Genomic DNA, 24,664 nt, shown 5'->3' with positions numbered 1-24,664 from the left:
TCTCCAGGTCATATCATCCAGAGGTTTTGATTCTGGTTCTGGATTTGGACTCAGACATGGTTCCTCTGTTTAAGCACCCCATGTGACTGTAATTTGCAGCAATATTTGAGAACCACTGTTATAAGGAAAAGATAGAGCCATGGATCTTAAAATTTGATATACACAAGAATCACTAATGGGATTGAACCCGAGTCCCCTGCATTGGGAGCATGGAGTCTTAACCAGTGGACCACCAGGGAAGTCCCACGATATTTTTTTAAATGCATATTTTAGGTCAAATTTTTGTGCTAAGAGAGTTGTTTACAGGAGGTAGCACAGTTTTTAACAGATGAACTCCTGGGGATTCTGAATCAGAAGGTCTGAAGATTAGAGTCTCTCTCTAATGGAAGGAAAGTTTTCGAGATCATTCGGACTTTGTGGCTTTGATTTGGGGACTATAAAAGAAAGAAATGTTAAAATTGGAAGTCAAGATCTCATATGTCAGATAAAATTAAGATAACTGTAAAGTAAAAAGCAAAATAAAATAACAACAAAAATCTGGAGGTTCACAAAAGCCAGAAAGGGATGAGATGGGGCTCTTCCCTTGTCTTCAAACCATATCCTGTACTTCTGGAAACTCGGGTAAGAGAGGACGTCACTTAATAAATGAAAGATACGAAAGCATAATAGCTCCTGGCAATATCTCCTGTATTATAGATCAATTTCTATCCAGAATATTGATCGTTCGTATTAAGAAAAGACTAAATTATATTTAATATACATATTCTTTTAAGAAGACAAGGAAGTCTTATCTATTTTAGAAGTACTTTCATTTAAAATTATTTTATTTAGGTTTTTGACTATTTAAAGGGGTGAATTTTAGATAAATAGAAAATTCATTTTATATTATTAAGGCATTATTATATTAAGAAAATGAATATGCACCCTTCATACTTGGTTTTCTCACTTCGGTCACATTCAAAATATATCGCACATTCAAAATAGGTCTCAAACTTGAGGAAAAAAATTCAGAAAAACTAGGGGCATGTAAGAGAGGATTTCTTACTAGTTACGACTTGAAAAAGTTATGCTTAAATTCAAGATAAGGGTAGAAATATAGTGATAAATGGAAGAGGATATATCCAAAGGGGAGGGTTTGGACCCGTGACCTCAAGGGCCAGCTTCAGCTCACGGGTGTGTTTCATTGGCTGGTCTGATGTTGTGCTATAATCATTATTTTTGCTGTTTTATGGGGTTGGCCAAACTGGAAAAGAATCCGAACGAACTTTTTGGCCAAACCAATATTTTGAATTAGAAAACTTTTATTCTGAGCATATGCACCCTTCACTCTGCCGTAGTCCTCACCTCTCCCTGTTGTCTGACACTGTCTCCCATTGCTGTTTCACACGACGTTACATTTTCTGAAGATGTAGGGAGCTCGTGGCTCCTGTTTTAGGGAGGAAAAAGAACCAGTGACTGTGACTCAGCAAGTCTGGAGAGGGTAGTTTGAGCTTTTCTATAAACTCTGTGGGGACTTGGCTAAGTCACACTCTTTTAGAGCCCCATTTCCTCCCCTACAACAAAAAGGGATAGATTAGATATTTCCTGTGCCTGTCAGCTCTGAAATCATACATCCTAAGGGGGAGTTTATAGGTGTTCCCATATTGCAAAATCCACGAGAACAGAGGATATGTGGTAGTTCATGGAGCCCTCCACTCATCCAAGGACCATTTCTGGAGGCTGTTTGCAAGTTACATATTTAGAGCTTAAACACCCTCCCCCCCGCATCCCAGATCTAAGCTTCATGATGGCAGAGACGTGTGCTATCTCTTGCCTGCCGTGTCTCTGGTCCCTAGAAAAGTGCCTGGCGTAGAGTTAGTTTGCAAATCTTTGTTAAGCAAGTGAATTGGGTAGTTGATTGATTGAATCAATGAGCCAGCGTGGCAAAGAGGTTGATTAGGTACCCTGGCCAGCCCACACATAGCTGAGTTCAGTTATCACATCGCTAAGTTATAATTATGATGACAGTATTTTCCAAACTATGAATCAGGACACATAATCTGACAAAGAATTTCTGTGCTACTTGGGGTAGAAGTGTCAGTTTGGGAGATATAGCTTGGATTCTGAAATATTGGGATTTCTGGCAGAGGGTGCTAATTAAAATGAAAATTTAAATGACATGAGTGAGGGGGGTTGGGGGGCAGTACCAAGGATGGCACTTGGCCTGGGTGTCAGGGCATGGTAGAAACTAGTGGGGATGTAGGGAACAGTCTCTACACAGCTCAGCTGACTGTCATCATAGGGGCCCGGTGGTGCCAGACTTTCTAATTTTAAGAGAAGCCAAGTATCTGGGCTTGTTTGTGTTTGATTTCTCCCATTTTTTTTATGTTGGTAACTAATTCACGATTTTCTATGAACGAAACAAGATGTGCCTGCTGGCCAGGTTTGGTCTTCAGACCACCAGCTTGCAACTTTTGATTTAGACAATGAAAACTTTGTTAGCTCCTGACAAGAGAAGAGAAAGAGGTTTTTTCCTTTCCAGTGACACTTGAGTTAGCCCCTCTGATACTAAGAACCATCAGGAGCATGGCATCCTGAATGTACCCAGAGATGCCCAGCTGGATAGCTCAGACCAAAGGTCCACCTGACTAATGGCATTAGGAAGGTCCCTGCGCAGGTAGGTCAGACAGCACAAAGCCAGCTGAGCAGGAATAAGTCAGTGATGAGCATGAATGATTTGTGTGGAATGATGCTGAACAAGCACCAACTACCCATAAAATACAGGTCCAGAACTGAGAGATGTAGTAATCCTTTCACCTAATAGAGCATCCCTGTAAGTGAAGATACTGGATGGTATTTGACTTCCTAAAGCATCCTTTTCAATCTTAATGAAAATTTCAAATGATCTCTGAATCAATACCAGAATAAATAATCTTTTTTATTTCTTGCATTTATAGTCTACTTAGAACTTCTTAGGTATTTTCACATTATTTGGTCATTTTATATAACATCTAATACATGAGTGATTTCTCATTAGAAAAAATTCAAACAATTAAGAAGTAAACTGAGTAAAATAGGAAAAGCTCTCTCTACCGCCCAGGCACAGCAGGCCCAGCTTTCAGTTCTATTGAGCATGCATACTTTATTTATTTTGCCATTCATTCATTCATTCATTCATTTACTGTTTTCTATTTCAGTTCATTTCTGCTTTTATCTTGATTCCTTCCCTGAGCTTTTTGGTTTAATTTATTGCTTTGATTCTCCCCCCACCCCCATCCCATAACCTGGCTTCTTACTTTAAATGCTTAATTGCCTTATTTTCAGTCTTGTTTTCTAATACAGCAATTTTAAGCCTATAAATTTTCCTCTGAATACTGCTCTGTCCTTATCTCACAAATTTTGCGTGGATGTAGTGTTTTCATTGTCATTTACTTCTTTTGGTTTGTGATTTTAGGGATTTTTTTTCTCTTTATTTGGAAGAGTTTTACAAATGTTCTAAGTAGAGAGTTTTTGTCTATCTTTCTGTGTTAATTTCTAATTTTACTACATTATGGTTAGAGACTGGTCTGTTTGATTTCTGTTGTTTTGGAAGTTTTTGAGACTTTGTTTGTGGTCTACCAGATAATTTTTATGAATGCTCTACGGTATTTCAAAAGAATAATCATTCTCTTTTTGGTATAAAGTTCTCAGTATATCTATTAAAGCAAGCTATTAATTATGTTATTTAACCAGGCAATTATGTATGTCCCAGTATAGTCCCAGACCACCTATATCAGAATCACTTTGGCTTCTTATTAAAAATGTAAATTCTCATACCCCGTTCAAAGATATAGAGCTGGGTTTACAGGGGGCATGGAGTGCTCAGAATCTTCATTTTTAATAGGACTCCCAGAAAATTCTTACGCTCATTAGCAAACCACTGCAATAGAGCCCCAGTTAATTTTTGTCTATTTAATCTGGGTGATTTCTGTGAACTTATCAATGTTCCCTTATATTTCTCTGTTTTTGCTTTATACATTTCAAATCTGTCATTGTGTATATATAGAGTCAAGATGTTTTCTGACAGGTTGTTTGTTTAATCCATATGAATATATCAGTGTCATTCTCTTTGTCCCGTGTAAAGCGCTAGGTGGGCCTTTTCAGTCTAAAGGCTCATGTCTTTCTCTAGCATTGGAAAATGTTCATTTATTACTGTTGTTATTTTCCATTGTTTCTGTTCTATCCTCTGGAACTTCTCCTGGACAAGTGTTGGCCCAGATCTTCAAGTCTCTTAATTTTTCTTTATTTTTTTTTTTTTTTTTTTTTTTTTTTTTTTTTTTTTGGCGGTATGCGGGCCTCTCACTGTTGTGGCCTCTCCCGCTGCAGAGCACAGGCTCCGGACGCGCAGGCCCAGCGGCCATGGCTCACGGGCCCAGCCGCTCCGCGGCATGTGGGATCTTCCCGGACCGGGGCACGAACCCGCGTCCCCTGCATCGGCAGGCGGACCCTCAACCACTGCGCCACCAGGGAAGCCCTCTTTTTGTCTTTTTATACTGTTACCATGTGAAATTGTTTGGCTTGAATTTCTAGCACATTTAATTTGTCACCTTTTAGCTCTTTCTGTACTTAGTTTATCTTTTCCAAAATGTTAATGATAAAATTAAAACTTGAGATCTCTAGCTGTTTCTTTTTCATGGATGAAATGTCCTCTCAGATCTCTCCAGGCATATTAATTTTCAGGATTCTAAAGTCTTCCTCTGCTTATTCTATTAACTCGCTTTCATTGGGTGTTCGTTCTTTTGTTAATTAAATTTTGTGCCAGTCTTCAGAGTTTTGGTTTTCCCAAATGTTTGGTCATTCTCGGTTGTCTGCTCATCTTTGTATTTGAGAATCCTACTTCTTCTGCCTGTTCTATTTAATATAACCTGACCTTGATGTTGGTTGGGGCACAACATGCTCCGGGAGGCTGTGTGCCTTAGCTCCTCTACCAGGTATGGGAACTCCTAGCTTACTTTGGGGAAAACAGCCTCCTGGAGCATTGCCCACATCCAGGCATCAGCCTGTGTGCACTTAATACAGCTGGGGAGGGGCCAGCAGCCCTAAAAGCAGCCCCCAGTGAATGCCCCAGGGCTTCCTCTCACTCCACCTTGACTCTGGACTCAGCTACACACACACACACACACACACACACACTCTTCCTTGTATGGAAAATTTTACTGCCCTTGTTTTGGTCCATAGTTTCCTCTGCTTTTACTGCTTCATAGATGTGATCTCTGCTTTCTTGCCTTTCAAGAATTCCTTAAAATTTCTAGTGATCCAGCAGCATTCTGTGTTGTTTGGTCTCTATCCTGTCATCCCTATCTGATTTCCTTCTCTTGGTCGAAAGATCAAAAGCCACCCTCCCACCCCTGCTCTGGGCAGGCTCAGGTGAGGCAGCCACAGCACACTGATGCCACAGGGTTTGCCCAGGGCCTCATAGCCAGGAAATGGTACCCTTCTGCTTCCTGAGTCTGTGCTCTTCCTCTTATATCACTCCACTCCTTAAGACAAGGATGGCTTTTTTCTTCATAATAGTGGACATTTGAGACTGAACTCTAGGGGGCTTCATAAATGAATTTAGCTTTGAATGAAAATCAGTGAAAGAAAATCCAAGGTTGAAAGGGGGCAGTAAGTAGCAGAAAACCAAAAACATCGCACAGGTACTTGAAGCTCAGATAAAACTCATATTTTCCTAGCCATAGTTCCATCAGAATAGATGTGGGGAAATGTGATTAAAAAAATACACAGCATGGACCCTATAGTTAGAGCTCAAGTCACTTTATTCTGGGAAGTTTGTGATCTAGATGCCACCAGGCTTGAGGTGTGGACTGGTAAGCCTCAGATGTGGGTTCTTGACTCTTGTTATATTGGTAATTTCTTATGGAATGGCTGTCTTTATTGCCAGATTATAAATTCCATGAGAACAGGGACTCTGTCTTATTCCTCACTCTATCCCTAGCACTTAGCAATCAGACCTGCTTACGGGGACACATATATTCAACACTAAATGAATGAATGAAAAGAAGGACAGATTAGTTAATTAACCCCTCATTGCAGGGTAAAAGTCATTTCTGGGTCAGGCAGTTTAATATATGTAAAATGGCTCATATAAGGCAATAGGAGTTGGTGGGAATTATTGCAACTAACAGTGCATGCAAATCCCACTTTTATAAAATTGCCAATCAAATGAGGACCTCATTGGGGGTTCGCGGCATGTCCGTGACCTCTACCGCAGAGACTGCTGCTTCCTCTTGAGGACTCAAAGTATCCAGTGTGGCTTCATGGGCTAAACACCTGATATTCTTGTAGGCAGTGTCAATAGGGTCTGAGAGATAGAAAAGAATATGCTGTCATCTCAATGTTAAATTTTCTGTAAAACCTAGACCTCTGTTAGAGCAATCACGAAACACTAATTCATAGCTATTATCTCATTGCATCCCTTCCACAAACTTGTCAGGTTGTCAGGGAACATTTTCCCACATGAGAGGTGGGGGCTTGAGGCTCAGAGACTTGCCTGGGGACATAGGGCCGCTGGAGTTGGGCCTGGAACCCACACCCAGAACTTAGACCAAGCTGTTCCCTTTTCTAAGTGGAGTTAGAGGTTTAATGCTTCATCCACTAACACCGAACACATACTTTAACACATTTAGTGGCCTCATGGCAGCTTTGTGTCAAAAGCTCTTACAGGCAGGTGTCAGCAATTTCGTGTAAGCCAATGGGTGATCGCAGAGCACCTGACTTTCATCTCGCTCTAGAGACCACTGGCTTCCAATGCATTGATGCCAGGCAGGGAATAAACGTGGGCACGGAATAAAAAACCTGGACTTTGGAGTCAGACAGTCCTTCATCCAAACCCTGGCTCTGCCCTTGCTAGCCGCATGACCTGGGGCTGCCATTTAAGTGCCCTGAACCTATAAGATAAGGACACCTACACACAGGGGTGGTGGGAGGCTGCAGGGAGATGGGGTGTGTAGAGGGGTTAGCCTGGTGCCTGATATGTAGCAAAGGCTTTGTAATCAGCGGCTGCCGCCATTGTTATTACAGTTGTGGTTGCTATTGTTGCAGACATTTCACGTGCTATGGGGACCCGGTTTTGCTCTTTTCCCAGCCCAGCAGAAAAGAGGAAGATCAGGCATGTAAGGCACTAATCCACTGACCATGAAACCTCGGCTGCGTTTTAGTCACTGGTCCAGCATCCTTCCTTCCCTCGCCTCCCCCTGGCTCTCTAGCAAGAAGGCCAATTTGTATACAGTCCCATCATCTGCTCCCCACCTGTGGTATTTGCAGCCTGGCCTTCATGCAGAAGGCTTTCTGTTGAAAGGGCTTGAACTGAACATTTTAAGAGCTGAGCATTGAAATTGCATATAACAAGGTTTTAAAGCAAAGCTATAAAGTAAGTTTTCACAGAGCTTTTTCTGGATGACAGCTTCAAAGCAACTGGTAGATGCCCTAGCAGGATATCCCTTTGAAGTATCGGCAGGTTGGCTTTCAAAGCGACCAACCCAAGGTCCTCATCTTTCCAGGTGGAAAGGATTTGAACAGCTTTCTCGAGGGAATGTGGCGACTTAGTTCATCTCCCCTTTGCCCCTAGAACAGATGGTTTTAGATCACGTGGGCATTATAAGGGTCTAGGTTCTTAAAGTGTGCTCACCCAGTGTAAGCAAATGTATTATTTTCCTCTGTGAACAAGATAGCAGTAATGCAGAATCTAGGCTTCTTTTATGTATATATTTACTATATATATTTATAGTAAATTACAATTATGGCATTTAAATTTGCATTAATTTGCCAGAAGCAAAACCAAATTGAAACAGAATTATTGAAATTCAGATTTCTTTATCACAAGAGAGATTTCTTAAAACATCCCGTCCGTTTAATAAATTATGAACAAAATATTAAGAGATCGGAGTTGCCATTTTTTAAAACCCTGTTGTTTCCATTTAAGATGGATATGAATTGACTAATCTGCTATGGAAAATGAGGCCAGGTTGCACCCACACTGCCTGCCCTCTTCTGGGTTTTTTTGTTTGTTTTTTTTGCGGTACGTGGGCCTCTCACTGTTGTGGCCTCTCACGTTGTGGAGCACAGGCTCCGGACGCGCAGGCTCAGCGGCCATGACTCACGGGCCCAGCCGCTCCGCGGCATGTGGGATCTTCCCGGACCGGGGCACGAACCCGCGTCCCCTGCATCGGCAGGCGGACCCTCAACCACTGCGCCACCAGGGAAGCCCCCTCTTGTGGTTTTTGTGAGCTTCGCTAAGAGCTTAGGTTTAGAACATTGCATTTTGGTCCATAACCCGGATACATACAATTGTCTAATACAGTTGACCCTTAAATAACACGGGTCTGAACTGCATGGGTCCACTTGTACGTGGGGTTTTTTTCAATAAATATAGTTCCTGTATTTTCATTTGACAGATCTTTAAGTATGGGGAAAAGTTTGTGTTCGGTTAGAGATCACAATATGCGAAATCAAAAGAACTGGGGTTTGAGTCCTCTTCTCTCCATACTGTTTCAGCTTCCTGCCCTTGGGTGAGCCATTTATCAATTCCTTTGCTTTTGAGGCAGAGATAGCAGTACATGGATTTTCGACTGCATGGGGGGCAGGGCCCCAATCCCCGTGTTGTTCAAGGGTCACTTGTATTTCTTTAGTCTCTAAGCGTCTTCAGTGCTCACCATTAGACCTTTTATCATAGGGTCTCCTGGTCTGTGTTCTTTATTTTGATTTTACTTTTCATTGTTTGGATTTTGTCCTCTGGAGGTTTTTTTCTGAGAAGGACTTATGGGTGCTATATTTATATTACCGGAATTTCTCCCTGTTGAGATTGGTGGCTTGTTACTTTTAAATCTGGACCACTTGAGTGGATACAGTAAGTTAGATGCTGCCCATCACCTGCCAGCATCGAGTGCCGCAGCTCACCCATTTTTGAATCCCTCTTTTGGGGACAAGATGTGTTCCAGGCAGGGCTAGAGATCAGTGACTATCAGACAACTGGCCGTTCAGGGTCCTCCACACCACTGTTCCTACCACTCCAATAAATAATTTATTTATTCCAATAAATAAATATGGAATTTATTTATTTTCAGGAGTAAGGATTTAAACATAAATGTAAATACCTGATATTTTTCTATTTATAAAATTGAAAACATGCTTATAATAAAAAATTAAGTAAAACAAAGCAGAAAACAAAGTCCCCATAATGCCACCCCAGAGAGAATATTGTTAAGAGTTTGATGTTTCCAGACTTTTTGTATGCCTATATGTATACATACTAATATAATAATTTTTAAAAGAATCAGGCTTATACTATATGTACATTTTCCAACATGCTTCTTTTTACTTAAACATATATCTTGCTGTCTTTCTGAATAAGTGCATGAGACCTACCTCATTCTCTGTAAGGGCTGCCTGGGGCTCCGTCAACGCCTGCTCTATTAGTAATTTAACCCATCTCTTACTAATGAACATGCAGGTCATTCTCTTTTATAAATGATGCCTCAATGATCTTTGCATCCTTAAGAATGAAAGGTAAATTCCTAGAAGGGCTGGGGTGAAGGGTATGCACATTGTTAATTTCTAGTCAGACATTTCTGTCATCTCGGCCTCCAAAATACATCTCAAAATGCATCTCCTGTCCCCACCTCTGCTTCCACCTTCCTCTTTACCTGCTACCGCAGGTGCAGCTGTCTGCTGTCTGTCCTGTTTGCATCCTGGCCCCGCCTCTCAAAATCCACTTGGTATCCAAGAGCCATAGTGATCTTTAAAAACAGAAATCAGATAATGTTGTATTTCTGCTTAGCACCCTTCGTGACCTCTCATGGTACATGAAAGAAAATCCAGACTCTGCTCCGAGGCCTACAAGGCACTGCCCCTGTGACCCCCTTCCTGCTCCCTGCCCTCCCCTCCCAGTGTGTTTGGTACCCGCTGCCCTCCAGCCATTGCTGCCTCCAGGCTTTTGCCTCTGCTTTTCCTCCTGACACACCTTGTGCCCCAGACATTCACTGGGCGTTTCTTTATCACCCAGCATTCCGTGACCAGCTTTCAACAGGGCTGCCCTCAGCCCACTCACTCTTGGTTCCGTCATGCAGGCAGGCTCTTTCCTTCCCAGTCCTGGCCACATCTGAAATGCCCCTGATTCTTTTTCTTTGTGCACTGATTGCCTGAAGCTTCGCCATCTTACTCCCCACCATTACCTCAGCCCTCAATGAAGCGCCTGCAGCACACCTGCGTGTGTGAATAAACACATGATAATAGTTGCCGCGTCTTCTTCCCCATTGGTTGGACCACAAAAGTGAGTCTGTTTTACACTTGGATAGTCTAGAAGGAGCAGGGAGCTGTGGCTGAGGGCACACATCACGACCCTGCCACTTAATCATTGTGACAGATCGGACCAGCTTAAAGGCTCTAGGCCTCAGTCCTCCGACTTGTGGGGACTCCAGAAATTCAGTCACTTAAAATATGGGGCTACCACAGGGTGAAGGTGATGAAGAGGCTGGAGGGAGCCTGCTCAGCTGACCGTGGGTTCTAGAATCCTAATGCCCCATCCAGCTATTTCCTGGAACTGGCAGTGGGTGGTAGCTCCACTCGGCCTTAGGCATCAGTGGGGAGGATTCTGGGCCCTGGGACTGACCAACATCTCCTGGACAGTCACAGCAGTCTCCCATCCGGGAATCTCCCAGTTTAGCTGGCATTGCTTTTATCGTTTTTTTCCACCGTGACTGGGTGAGAATACCGGGTTTGCCCCCTGTTTTCTCACCTAGCCTTGCCTCCACCCCTGCGGAACAGAGAACTGAAGATGACCCCATCTGAGATGGGTGGGGTGGACCAGGAACCGGGACCAACTGCTTATCCTGCTGTGGCCGGAGTTCACGTTATCACCAAAGCAAGTTGCACTCCACCCATCTATGTTGCAGGGTCACTGTGAGGATCAAATGGGGGAGGGAGTTGAAAATGTTTTGTAAAGTCAAGGATTACTAGCTTTACAGGCACTGCAGTTGCCGTTAAACAGCAGGCCCCCCAGGAACTCATGTCTCCCCACAGAGGAGCAGTAAACCTGTTCGCCCTCCAACTGCCGACCACAGTCATACTTTGAAGACACAAGCCGTGGCTTCAGTCCAGCTTCCGTGAAGGTTGCATGGATCACGTCAATACACTCAACTAGAAGACCTTGCTGTTATCTTTTGAAATGCCATTGGTGAATACGTGCTCACTTTAATGTAGGGCTTTTCACTCACACCACTGTTGACATTTGCCCAGATAATTCTTTGTTGTGGGAACTGTCCTGTACATTCTAGGATGTTTAGCAGCATCCCTGGCCTCCACCTACCAGATGCCGCTAGCACTCCTTTCCCCCAGTTCTGACCAAAAACATCTCCAAATAATTGCCAAATGTCCCCTGGAGAGGGGGACACCATCATCCCCACTTCACACCACTACTTTAATAAAACAATTCAGTGAGGTTGGGATTCGTTAACCCATTTTTATGGGTGGCACAATGCAGCGCAGAGAAGTTAAGTAACTTTCTAAGAGTCACATCACTAATGCCACCGCCAAGGCGGGTGGGTGCTCTCCACCCCTGCTTACAGCTTCTACCCAGTCACTGACATAAATCAGTCATTCAGCACGTATTTGTCAAGCATCTACTATGTGCCAGGCAGTGTTCTGTTTGCTCAGTAATACTTGATATTGGGCAGGGTGGGAGGGAGAGAGCTATAAAAGATCAATAGCTATATTAGTTTCCTGGGGAATTCCCTGGTGGTCCAATGGTTAAGACTCAGTGCTTCCACTGCCAGGGGCCTGGGTTCAATCCCTGGTCAGGGAACTAAGATCCCACAAGCTGTGAGGCATGTCTAAAAAAACAAAACAAAAAACAAAACGTTTCTTATTGCTGCCATGACAACTTACCACAAACTTAATGGTTTATCTTACAGTTCTGGAGCTCAGAAATCCAAATTCCATTTCATTGGTCTAAAATCAAGATGTCAGCAGACCTATGTTCCTTCTAGAGGCTCTAGAGGAGAATCCGATTCCTTGCCTTTTCCAACATCTAGAGGCCACCTACATTCCTTGGCTTGTACCCTTTCCTCCTTCGAGGCCAGCAGGGTAGCATCTTCTCTCCTCCCTAACCTCTGCTTCCACCCTTATATCTTATCTTTCTGATGCTGATCTTCCTGCCTCCCTCTTAGAAGGACCCTTGTGATTACATAGGCCCCTCTAGATATCCAAGATAATATCCCCCATCTCAGGATCGTTAATCACATCTGCAAGGTCCCTTTGCCATGTAATATTCACCATCCAAGGTGATTAGAACATGGACATCTTTGGGGCCCACAGCAGTCTGCTGTCGGGCCCCCAAAGATTCATGTCCACCACACATGCAGAATACTTCCATCCCATCCCAAGTTTCCCAAAAGTCTCAACCCATTACAGTAGCAACTTAAGTGCAAAATATCATTTAAGTGTCATCTGCTCAAAACTCCCAAAGCTCATTATCTATATCTAAATTAGCTAGGGGTGAGTCTATGGGTATTACTCATCTTAGGGCAAAATTTCTCTCCCTCTGTGAACTTTTAAAACTAGAAAACAAGTTATCTGCTCCCAAATACAGTGGTGGGTCAGGCACAGGAAAACGGTTATAGACATTCCCATTACAATAGACAGAAAATTAAAGGGAAAAAGGAGTCACCAAACCCAATCAATTTTGAAATCCAACTGGGCAAACTCCATTAGGTTTCAAGGCACAGGAATAATTCTCTGTGGCTCAGGATTCCGCCCTCTGGGCCCATGGCTGCACCCTGGGAGTCATTCTTCCTCTTTCATGAAGGGTAGCATGTGTTTGCACCTACATAGTTTTATTAACCTGTTTCCTGCCTGTAGAGTTTTGGGAGCCTGTCAGCTTTCTTTAATTTTGTCCTTTTTCTCTCCCACTGAGTCCAAGCTGGCAGTGTTTCTGCTGGTATAACAGTCTCAAAAACCATGTGCATCTCCTCTGTATGTCTCTAGGATTCACTCCGCTAGAAAAGAGGCTCCTCCACAAATCTTTCCTGGATAATCCCATCCCTTTTCCTGGCTTCTGCTGAGATGTCTAAGGGGATTCATGAGTCACATGTCTAATCTCTTCAAAGAGCCCTCATTGTGATTGAATACTCTAAACCAGAGGTCCCCAACCTTTTTGGCACCAGGGACTGGTTTCGTGGAAGACAGTTTTTCCACGGACGGGGTGGGGTGATGGTTCAGGCAGTAATGTGAGCGATGGGGATGGCAGGTGAAGCTTTGCTTGCCGGCCCGCTGCTCACCTCACCTAACAGGCCACGGCCTGGTACTGGTCCATGGACAGGGGGTTGGGGACCGCTGCTCTAAACTGTAGATCCTTCTGAGGTTTTGGCAAAAGGTTGTGCAGCCACACCCTTCGTTTTTTTCTCCAGAGCACCCTTCCCTGGCTTTTTCATGCTTTTTTTTAGCATCTTTTGCAGTAGGCTGAGAGCTTCCCAAATCATCAGCTCCCAGTTCTTTTTACTTAACAGTTCTCTCAGTCTGTCCCTTTCCTCTAGCATTTTACTCTAAGCAGCAAGAAGGAACCAGACTGTATCTTTAACACTTTGCTTGGAACTCTCTTGAGCTAAATATCCAAGTTCATCATTTACAAGTTCCTCTTACCATATAACTATAGGACACAGTTTGGCTGAGATTCTGCTGCCACATAACAGGATTATCTGTCCTCTAGTTCCCAATAACATGGTCCTTATCTCCTGAGCCCTCACCAGCAGCTCCTTTGATGTCCGTATTTCTATCATTGGGCTTTTTAGGATGATTTCTCTAAGATGATCAAAGTTTTTTATGTGGTGCTTCTCACTTGTACATGAGCCCTCACTAATGCAGTGGGTCCAGGAATAAGGACTTGGACATCTTTGGGGAATCATTATTCAGCCTACCACACAACTATTAAGTTTATGGTCAACCGTAAACTTGATTGCTTCTCACGCTCTCACAACTATGTTAGTTACTACAAGGGCTACAGGGATAGCATAGCGAAGCTAACCAAACATACTGGTTTCCCCAGACAGTCCAGTGTACACTTTCGTCCCAGTGTGAATGTAGTAGTGCCTTTATTTCCCCTTCCAAAGTATCCTGGGGACTTCCCTGGTGGTGCAGCGGTTAAGAATCCTCCTGCCAATGCAGGGGACACGGGTTCGAGCCCTGGTCCGGGAAGATCCCCACCCACATGCTGTGGAGCAGCTAAGCCCATGCACCACAACTACTGAGCCTGCGCTCTAGAGCCTGTGAGCCACACCTGCTGAGCCCGTGAGCCACAACTACTGGAGCCCGTGTGCCTAGAGCCCATGCTCCGCAACAAGAGAAGCCACCGCAATGAGAAGCCCGCACATCACAACAAAGAGTAGCCCCCACTCTCCGCTTTCCATGACTTAGAGAAAAGCCTGCGCGCAAAAACGAAGACCCAATGCAGCCAAAAATAAATAAATAAATAAATTCAAAGTATCCTGGCTTCAGTGATAAATTTTTTGATCACTGTAAGTATAGCTTAATGCTTCGTCTTAAGATTGTAAATCTACAATCTCTTAGAGGCAGAAGACGTATGAAAAAATTTGCAAACAGCCTCAGAAAACCACAATTAATACTATAAAACTAAACTCTGCTCCATCCAGAGGAGAGTTTCTTATTTGTCCCTGCCCCTTTGTTTTCTCATCCTCAAAGTGAGGATAACACGTGGGTTGAGATGGTTTTGGGAAATGTTAGCTTCATGGGAATAGTTCTTTGATTCTAATGATCTATTTTCAAAAGAGTTTTTCCTCAAAGGAACATATTTCATTTTTCGCTTCTCTTCTTGACTTTTGGCAGGAGCTAAGAAAAAGCCTGGAGCTTAGTGTCAACCTACAAAGGAAAGAAGAGGATGGTTCCAGTGATGAGTATGCCTCTATCGAAGAAGATGTACTCTCTGAGCCGGAGCCTGAGGACCAGGTGCTGGTGGGCCGTCCTAGAGATGACTCCCCTCTTCCCAGTGGGGACTCCGTGCAGAAGAATGTTTCCGAGGACCAGGAGACAGAAGGACGCCCTCCCCAGGGCCCAGATACCCTCGTAGTGCTGGAATTTAACCCAGCTTCCAAAAGTAAGCTCTGTCTTATGTGGTATTTCTTTGCCTTTGATGTCTCTGGATCTAATAATAGGACTTAAATTTCCAGTGGTACTTTGAATTCAGCTTTGGGTAGACCATCTCACAGGCCGGGGTATATATCACTCAGGTCTCTGCTGATTGCAAGAGGTGAAGGCTCCCAGAAGCTTACAGACGACCCTGAAATTCCAGATGGTAAATGTCTGGCAGATAGTTGTAGGGGGCTGTCCTGTGCTTGTAGGAAGTTTACCAGCATCTATGCGGCAACTGGCTAGTGAAACTGACTTGAGCAAAAGGGACTGTTTGTTGACTTGGATAACTAAGGAGTCCAGGGCTGCAGTAGGACTCATTTCCGTTCCCCTCCCCTCCCCTCCCCTTCTTCCTTTTCTCCCTCTTCTCTCTTCCTTCTTTTGTCTTGGCACCATTCTAAAGTGGGCTTTCCAGATATAGATGCAGAATTGAGACACTGGCTTTGCAACTCCATCGGAAAGTGGATTTCTCTTCCTAAAAGCTCCAGCAAAAGTCCCAGACTTGGCTCTTGAACCCACGTGGGGTCACATCTCTGAACTAGTCACTGTGGCTCTGATTGGCCAGGTCCGGCCAACAAGACTGGGGGTGCGGTTATCGCCACCCAAACCACATGGACGGAGATAGTAGTTTCCAAAGGAAAATTAAGGTGAATCTGAAGGAGAAGGAAAGCAGCTGGGCACCAACAGCAATTGTCCACTGGAGAAGGTTTTTCAGAAATCACCCTAGAAGGTAGAGTCAACAGAACAATGGGTGGGTGGCAAGGAGGGTTACGGTTAGGGCATTCTCCCCAAAGCTGGAGGTGCCGTATTTCCTGAACCAAATACCAAGACCAACCAGTGGGGAAGCATGAGTGAACCTAAGGAAGGAGAAATGAGGGAATGTTTGAAATCAGGCAGTGAGAATATTCGTCTGCCCAGGCTGCCGTAACAAAGTACACAGACCAGGGGTGGCATCAACAGCCACGGAAATGTAATTGTTTTCACAGTTCTGGAGGCTAGAAATCCAAGATCAGGGCTTCGGCAAGCTTGGTGTCTTCTGAGGCCTCTGTCCTTGGCTTGCAGATGGCTACCTTCTCCCTGTGTCCTCACATGGTCTTCCCTCTGTGTGTCCCTGTGTCCTAATCTCCTCTTCTTATAAGGACACCAGTCATGTTGGCTTAGCACACACTCTGAAGGCCTCATTTTACCTTAACTACCTCTCTAGTGACCCTATCTCCAAATACAGCCACATTCTGAGGTACTGGGGGTTAGGACTTGAACCTATGAGTCTTGGGGGGACATAATAATGGGCAGCTCTGGAAAATCTACACCCCACGGTTGATGTCTCCAGTGAAGAGAACATTTGTCCCTCCGACATGCTCTCACCTCCTTGCTGGGCTGTTCCCTCCACCTAGATCACCACATTTCCTTTCCTCTCCCCTCTGACCCATGAAACCTGGCTCCCTGCTTTTTCCTCAAGACTCAGCTCAGAGGCTGCTTCCTCCAGGAAGCCTTCTTGGCACTCCCAGCCTGACCAGCTAGGTCGGTGCCTGCTCTGCTCCTGTAGCATCATCATGGCACTAGTCTCAGTGCCCGCAGTTGCCTTTCTCTCCCTCCGGCCTGTGAGCTCTGCCAGGGCACAGGCCAGCTCTTCCCCTCTGTTGCATCCCCAGCTTGCAGCCTTCACCTGGCACATTCAAGTCATTCGGGAAATCTTTAAAATAAAATGAAGGACTATGCCCACCTGCTAAAGCATCTGGTGGTCACAGCAGTGAACATGCCCTTTTGAAGGAGAACCACTGGGGCTGCATCGTTACTGTGGATTGTGTTTCCTCCAAGGGGAAGGGAAGTGCTGTGAGGGGGTTGACTGGGCCCCTGCCCTGGAAACGGGGGTGTGGTGGGGATGGAGGTGGGAGTGGGTATGACAGCCATTTCCGGGTGTGGAGGACCAGGCCACAGAAGGGGAGCAATTGGACCCCAGGCAGTTTAATAGTGATACTGGGCATAAAGCTAAAGGAGAGAACTTCACTTTCTTGCCATTTTACATTTTTTAACAATTAGATTGCTCGGCAGGCCCCGAGTTGACCCTGGTGATGTCTGCTGAAGGCGGCGGGTGCCCAGTCTACCGTACACGAGGGCGGCACGAACACCCCCTACCGCCGCTCTCAGCCGCCCCTTTCATCTGCAGCCCCTGGCTGGCTTCTCAGCCCCAGCAGGAGACAGGCTCCCACCAAGGGGAGCAAGAAGGAGGCTGAGGGGCCTGTTACAAGGTCTCCGAGACCCCAGCATGGGATTGGAGTTCTGAGATGGTCCTGAGTGTTTACTCAAGAACAGTCAGCAGTAACCTGAAAAGATGTGCTTGGTTCTGGGCTGTTCATTCATGCACTGGGCACGCATCATGCCCCAGGCACTGTGCTGGGACAAGATGGGCCCACTCATTCCACGTCATTTAATCCTAGCAGGGAAAACAGACAATAAGCACATAACTACATAAATAATAATTGCCAACATTACTGAGTTGTTATTAATGTGAGCCAAGAGCTATTCCAAGGGCTTTACTTATGTCCCTCATTAAATCCTCACCCACACATTAAATCTCAACCCCAAGGGAAGTCCTGTCATTGTACTTGTTTTACAGAGGGGAAACTGAAGCACAGAGAGGTCAAATAACTTGCCCAAGGCCACACAGCTAGGAAAGGGCAGAGTGGAACTGAATCTGCAGCAGTCTGAGCCCAGAGCCTGCGCTCTTGATCTTTAGGCTAAATAAATAAACCAGATGAAGTTACAAAGTGATAATTGGGCTTTGAGGAGCCAGTAAGTAACCCCACCCCGCTCTGCTTTCCCTTCTAAATTGTGAAACAAATGAGAAATGATCATGGATGGAAGGTGAGCAAATGATTACCTCTCCAACTGAAAGTACTGCCCCTCTGCCGTAGACTGACCCCTGACCCCAGATGTTGGCAGAGCTGGACCGCTGATGGCATCAGCATGGTAGAAGGGGGCCATGTGACCTGACGGCACCCCACCCCACCCCAACCCACAGAAGAGGGAAGAAGGAAGGCCTGGGCTGAGCCCCGACGGCTTCCTGCCCCCACTCTCTCCCATCCCGTTTGTCCTCCCTGTGAGCAAGGGGCAGTGAATGAGCGGCACAGAGAAAGCAGAAGTTATTCTTCTATTAACTGGAAAGGGGAGGGCTGGGTCATGGGTTAGGAATTCAGGGAGGAGAGAATGGTACCCTGATGGTCTTGAAAGTTGTGAAGATTATAAAACGGGACACTGGTTGGGCGATGGGGGTCACAGAAGGATGCTAGTAGCTGGAATGGTCAGAAAAGCCTTCTCAGAGGAGGTGATGTTTAAGCTGGGACAGGAATGAGGAAGAGAAAGCAGCCATGGAAACAGCAATGCAGGTCCAGGGATCAGAAAGCACAAAGGGCTTGGAGAGGGAAAGAGCTTGGTGTACCCAAGTACAGAGAAAGGGCCAGTATGGCTGCAGCCGAGTGAGTCGGGGCCAGGGGTGAGGGGAGGGTGGTACAAAATGAGTGAACCCAGGCCACTTTCCATGAAGACCTGATGGTTTAGGATTGCACCAAGAGTCTGGGTCCTTTGGTGCCCTAAGAACTATCCTTGTATAGACTTTTGATGGCCAAGGCAGACCTCCACCAGAGTTGCTGGAGGGCAGTCTTAAGGAGAGGAGGGAGCCATAAAGTGGAGGAGAGGAATAAAGTGGTTAAGGGCAGGGCTCTGAGCCAGGCAGGCCTGGTCAAATCCTGATTCCCTCACTTCCTAGCTCTGTGTTGTTGGACAAACGTCTTGAACTTCAGAGCCTTACTCTGCAATAGTATGTATTAGTTTTCTACTGCTGCTATAACAAATTAGCCCAAACTTGGTGGCTTAAAACAATACCAACTTTTTATCTTACAGTTCTGTGGGTCAGAGGTTTGACATGAGTCTCACTGAGCTAAAATCACAGTGTCAGCAAGGCTATGTTCCTTCTGGAAGCTCTAGGGGGAAATGTGTTTCCTTGCCTTTTCCAGCTTCTAGAGGCTGTCACATACCTTGGCTCCTGGCCACCTTCCAAGCTGGCAACGTTGCATCTCTCTGTGCTTTTCTTCTATAGTGACGTCTCCCTCTGATCTTCCTCTTCTGCAGCACTTTTCCACCTGTGTGCTGCTCACGCACATGTGTTTTATTGTGGCAAAATATACATAACACAGAATTCACCGTCTTCACCCTTTTTAAGAGCACAATTCGGTGTCACGAAGTACACTCACATTGTTGTGTAACCATCACCACTATCCATCACCAGAAGTTTTTCACCATCCCAAACTGAAACCCTGTCCCTCTTCCACTTTTAAGAACCCTTGTGATTACATTGGGTCCAGCGGAATAATCCAAAATAACGTCCCTAGTTTAAGGTCCGCTGATGAGCACAGTCAGTTCCCCTTTGCCTTGGAGCCTAACACATCCACAGCTTCCGGAAATTAGGATGTGGCCATTTTTGAGGTCCATTATTCTACCTACCCTCCACCCACTAGGATGGCTGGGGAAACACATGAGACAGTGTGTGCCAAGGACCTGTCCCGGTGCCTGGGCACTCAGGAGGCTGAACTGAATACATGCTGGCTGTCGTTCTTACCATCATCAGCATATTTTCAGCACTTAGACAGCCAATCTCCGTTTGGGCATTGGCCTCTCTCCATTCTTTGTCTTGTCCCATTGGACATGGTGGCTTCTCACTCACACACAGGTCTGCCCTTGGGCCCTGGATATCAGGCCAACCAGGGAGCAGCCACTTGAGAAAGTGTAGAGAAACACGTGTCCTTTGCCAAGTCAAGGGGGGATAGCAGAGAGGTTAGTGCAAGTCGGACAGACCCCACACTCATCCCCAACATCTACCCTGACCTCCCAAGAATCCCATAGCGCCCTTGATTCTGGGGCTTCCCTCCTTTGGGCCACCACAGGCCCCAGGATTTCCTTTGAATTTGAGCAGACACTTCCCAGGTTTTCTACCTTCCCCGGCTGGAGGTTCCCAAGTCCAGGGACCTAACTCTTCTCCCTGCTTTTTCTCTTTATTCCATTTAGCCACCTGCCCCACTGCCCCCTGAGCTGCTTTCCTGCCAGAAGCCACTTTACCCAGCCTTGTGCCATTTGCAAACCTTCTTCACAATTTTTTTTTTTTTGCCAAATTCACAGACCACTCATACTATTTTTTAGCTGTTATTTAAACCAGTCACCTTTCTTCTTTCCTTTTCTCTCCACCCCCTCACCCCTTCCTTCCTCACTCCTTTCTTTTCTTCCGTAATTCTAGGATTGTTCCACACAATAATATACATGAAATCAAGGTTTGATACACTGGTTGCTTATTTTTTTCCCATACACATTAAGATAGATAATTGCTTTCTTTTTTTTAATTTTTTTTTTTTTTTTTTTCGGTACGCGGGCCTCTCACTGTTGTGGCCTCTCCCGTTGCGGAGCACAGGCTCCAGACGCGCAGGCTCAGCAGCCATGGCTCACGGGCCCAGCTGCTCTGTGACATGTGGGATCTTCCCGGACCGGGGCACGAACCCGCGTCCCCTGCATCGGCAGGTGGACTCTCAACCACTGCGCCACCAGGGAAGCCCTCTTTTTTTTAATTTTATTTATTTTTGGCAGCGTTAGGTCTTCATTGCGGCGTGCCGGCTTTCTCTAGTGGCGGCGAGCGGGAGCTACTCTTCGTTGCAGTGCGCGGGCTTCTCATTGTGGTGGCTTCTCTTGTTGCAAAGCACGGCCTCTAGGCACGCAGCCTTCAGTAGTTGTGGCACATGGGCTCAGTAGTTGTGACTCGCGGGCTCTAGAGCGCAGGCTCAGTACTTGTGGCGCACGGGCTTAGTTGTTCCGCGGCATGTGGGATCTTCCCGGACCAGGGATCAAACCCATGTGCCCTGCTTTGGCAGGTGGATTCTTATCCACTGAGCCACCAGGGAAGTCCCAGTCATCACCTGTTTAACCAGTGGTCCAGGCACCCCACTTTGGGAAACACTGACTATAAATCATGGCCCGTGGGCCCTTCACTGCCTGGCTCCTCTCGCCAGCCCAGACCCTAGCCACTCACCTGCCACACGCATGTCAGCTCTCAAGCCTTCACACACACTGTTCCCTGTGTCTGAATGCCCCCTCTTCTGTGCCCTGGAGACACCCTGGTCACCTGTAAGTGTTCTCTTCACTGTCGGCTGCATACCTGCCAGCCCCATCCTCCAGCCTGCATGCTCCTCTGTGACCCTGGTACTGGATCCCTTCTTCTGTGCCAGCCCTGCTGTCTTATCCATTCAACCGTCCTTTTCCTCGGCGAGAATGTGCCTCGAGGGCAGCAAACATGTCCTACTCTACTTTTCCTGCTCTTGCATATCCTTGGTTACATCATTATTTTATGTATCTTGCTGCCAATTAAACCCAGTACCCCATTGTTTATAAGACTTGTCCCTATTCAGAAATGTTAAAACTTGAAAACCTGTGTGTGTCCTAGAAGAATTCACTTATTTACCAAAATGTGGTAGTTGGCACATAACGGCTCTCAGCAAACTTGTTTTGTTGTCTGCAACAAATCCGAAACTAGCATGGTGCCTGGCACAGAGCAGGGATTCCATCAATATTTGTTGAATGAATAAGTGAACGCACAAATAAACAGATGCTGGAGCAGAATTTCCCAACTCTGCCTGCACTCAGTGTTTGACATATAAACTATTGTGTTTTTACAGGTAATAAAAAGGAAAGGAATTTGTCTGCTAAGCGGAAGGACAACGCTGAGGTCTTCATTCCCAGCAAACCCGAGCCAAACCTGAGCCCCCAGCCCCTGACCGTGTTCCCAGACCAGGAGAGGGCGAGCTCAAGTAAGAGTTCTGTGCGCACCCCCGAGCAGTTGGGACTGGGCTTTGGGTCAGTGGGGTGCCGTGATGGAGGAGTTCTTGCTTCATCACCCTCCTCCCCAAGGCCTGAGCTGACCTTTAGCAAATGTATTATTGGTCAACGTCTCCAGAGAAACAGAACCAATAGGATGTGTGTGTATATACATATGCATATATATATATATACATACATATATATATATATAGAGAGAGAGAGAGAGGTGGAGAAATTTTTTTTCATTTTTTTTATTGAAGTATAGTTGATTTACAATGTTGTGTTAATTTCTGCTGCACAGCAAAATTATTCCGTTATACACATATATACATTCTTTTATATATTCTTTTCCATTATGGTTTACCCCAGGATATTGAATATAGTTCCCTGTGCTATACAGTAGGACCTTGTTGTCCATCCGTTCTGTATGTAATGGTTTTCATCTGCTAACCCCATACTCCCAGTCCTTCCCTCCCCCAGAGAGAAATTTGTTGTAAGGAATTGGCTCATGCAATTATGGAGGCTGCCAAGTCTGATCTATACGATGGGTCAGCAGGCTGGAGACCCAGGAAAAGTCAGTGTTCCAGTTCGAAGGCCATCAGGCAGGAAGGGCCAGTGTTGCAGATGAAATCCGGAGGCAGTCTGCTGGAGGAGTCTCTCTTGTTCGTGGGAGGATCAGCATTTTTGTTTTATTCAGGCCTTCCACTGATGGGATGAGGCCCACCCACACTACGGAGGGCAGTCTGTTTTCTTCTGTCAATTAAAATGTTAATCTCACTCCCAAACACCCTCTCAGAAACATCCAGAATAATGTTTGACCAAATAGCTGGGCTCCCCATGGCCTAGTCAAGTGGACACCTAAAATTAACTGTCACAGTTACTTTCTGGGTCTAAAACCAAGATGTGGTTATAATTGAAAATTTGTTTTATTTTTGTTTTTACTTTTAAATGAAGTTGCTTACTTTATATGGGTAACAATACATGCAGATGATACGACATTCTAAAGGTACAAAGAAGTTTATGGTGAAAGGTCCGTGTGCCGCCCTTCTAATGAAATGAGGGGGTCCATTGATTGAGTACTTACCGTGAGCCAGCCACTATTGTAAGCTTTTATTTATTACAATTATAAATTCTATATTAAATTTACTCACCTATATGCAGTAAGTCCCCTACATACGAACCTTCAAGTTGCAAACTTTCAAAGATGTGAACATGGATTCCATCAACGTCAGGCTTCAGTGACATTGCAGCTTGCCCTCCATCTCTTATTGCTGACGATCCTTCAGCTCTACCGTCTCCCACCTCCTCTCCCTCCTCCAGTCAGTAACTCTTCTTGCCTGTTCACTCAGTGCCAGCCCCGGTATGCCAGCTGTTGTACTGGACTACTGTACTTTTCAAGGTACTGTCCTGTAAGATTTAAAATGTTTGGTTGTTGTTTTTGTTTGTTTGTTGGCCATACCACGCACGGCATGTGGGATCTTAATTCCCCAACCAGCGATCGAGCCCACAACCCCTGCATTGGGAGCACAGAGTCTTAACCACTGGACTGCCAGGGAAGTCCCCTAAAATTTTTTCTTTATTTTTTGTGTTTGTTTTTTATGTATTATTTGTGTGAAAATTATTATAAACCCATTACGGTACAGCACTATATAGCCGACTGTGTTAGTTGGGTATCTAGGCTAACTCTGTTGGACTTATGAATAAATTGGACTTACGAACCCACTCTCAGAACACAGCTCATTCGTATGTAGGGGACTTACTGTATGAGTAAATTATACATGTAATTTATACGTGTAGGTAAATTATAATCCTTATCTCCAGGCTTTGAGGTGGGTTCTCCGATTGTGCCCATTTCTCAGATGAGGAACTGAGGCACAGAGCAGGTGACTCACACAGCTGGAAAGCAGCAGATGGAGGCCTCAAACCCTGCTGGAGTGACTCCACTGCTGCGTCCTTAACCAGCAGACTGCACACACTGGAGGCTGCAGATGAAACATCTCAGTCTGATGCTGTGGATCCAAAGTAGTGGCTGGAGTGACTCTGTGAGGGCAACTTGCTTCTGATTTCTGTGATCCAAAGAATCTCAGAGAGCTCAAGGCATCCTGGTGTCCTAAGAATTTGCAACTGTGGGGTGCCTAGGGCAAAATCCAGCCCCAGGCAACCAGCCTTGTTAGACGAGTGACCTCTGTGGCCAAGACATTCCATCCACGTTTACTGAGGAGCTGGAGGGACTGTTTCCTGCAGGGACGGGCCAAGGGACTTGGTGGCAGGAAGCAACCCCTACTCCAAACAGTCACGGTTCCCAGATCTGGACCAGTGCACTCCGTGCATGAGGCCTGAGGCTTGAAGCTCTTTTCCCAGCAGCTCAGGGCAGATGGAAGGAGGCGGAGGAAGTGATAACAATCCTTCCACTTACTGAGCGTTTGTTCCCTGCTATGTAAATATTGTCTTGTTTGGATTCCCCGGAACCAGACTCTGAGATAAGGTTTCCAGAACAAGTAATCTAGTTGGGAGGTGGTCCCTGGAAGGGGACAGGAAAGGGGAGGAGCCCAAACTGGCTTCATCACCAAGCAAGTTCACTGGGCAAGTGGAGCTCCACCTGGCTGGGGAGCTCAGGGGACGGCGCTGAGCAGAAGCCTGCTCCCACCCCGGGGTG

The 24,664-nt window shown here is 45.6% G+C and overlaps 1 protein-coding gene across 4 annotated transcripts in view; it reads left to right on the top strand.

The window, feature by feature from the left end:
• The window catches only part of KATNIP (katanin interacting protein), a 203,647-nt gene that overhangs the window by 84,625 nt on the left and 94,358 nt on the right, over positions 1–24,664 (top strand). For all 4 annotated transcript variants that reach the window (XM_024744312.1, XM_024744311.1, XM_024744314.1 and 1 more), the window contains 2 exons: positions 14,854–15,121; positions 21,867–21,998. In XM_024744312.1, the coding sequence (XP_024600080.1) occupies positions 14,854–15,121; positions 21,867–21,998 (400 nt within the window). The remainder of the gene's footprint in view (positions 1–14,853; positions 15,122–21,866; positions 21,999–24,664) is intronic.

The sequence above is a fragment of the Neophocaena asiaeorientalis genome, unplaced genomic scaffold (genome assembly GCF_003031525.2).
Source record: "Neophocaena asiaeorientalis asiaeorientalis breed wild unplaced genomic scaffold, Neophocaena_asiaeorientalis_V1.1 scaffold91, whole genome shotgun sequence".
NCBI lineage: Eukaryota > Metazoa > Chordata > Mammalia > Artiodactyla > Phocoenidae > Neophocaena > Neophocaena asiaeorientalis.
Note: the sequence above shows the minus strand (reverse complement) of the source record. Positions and strands in the feature narration are given on the sequence as shown.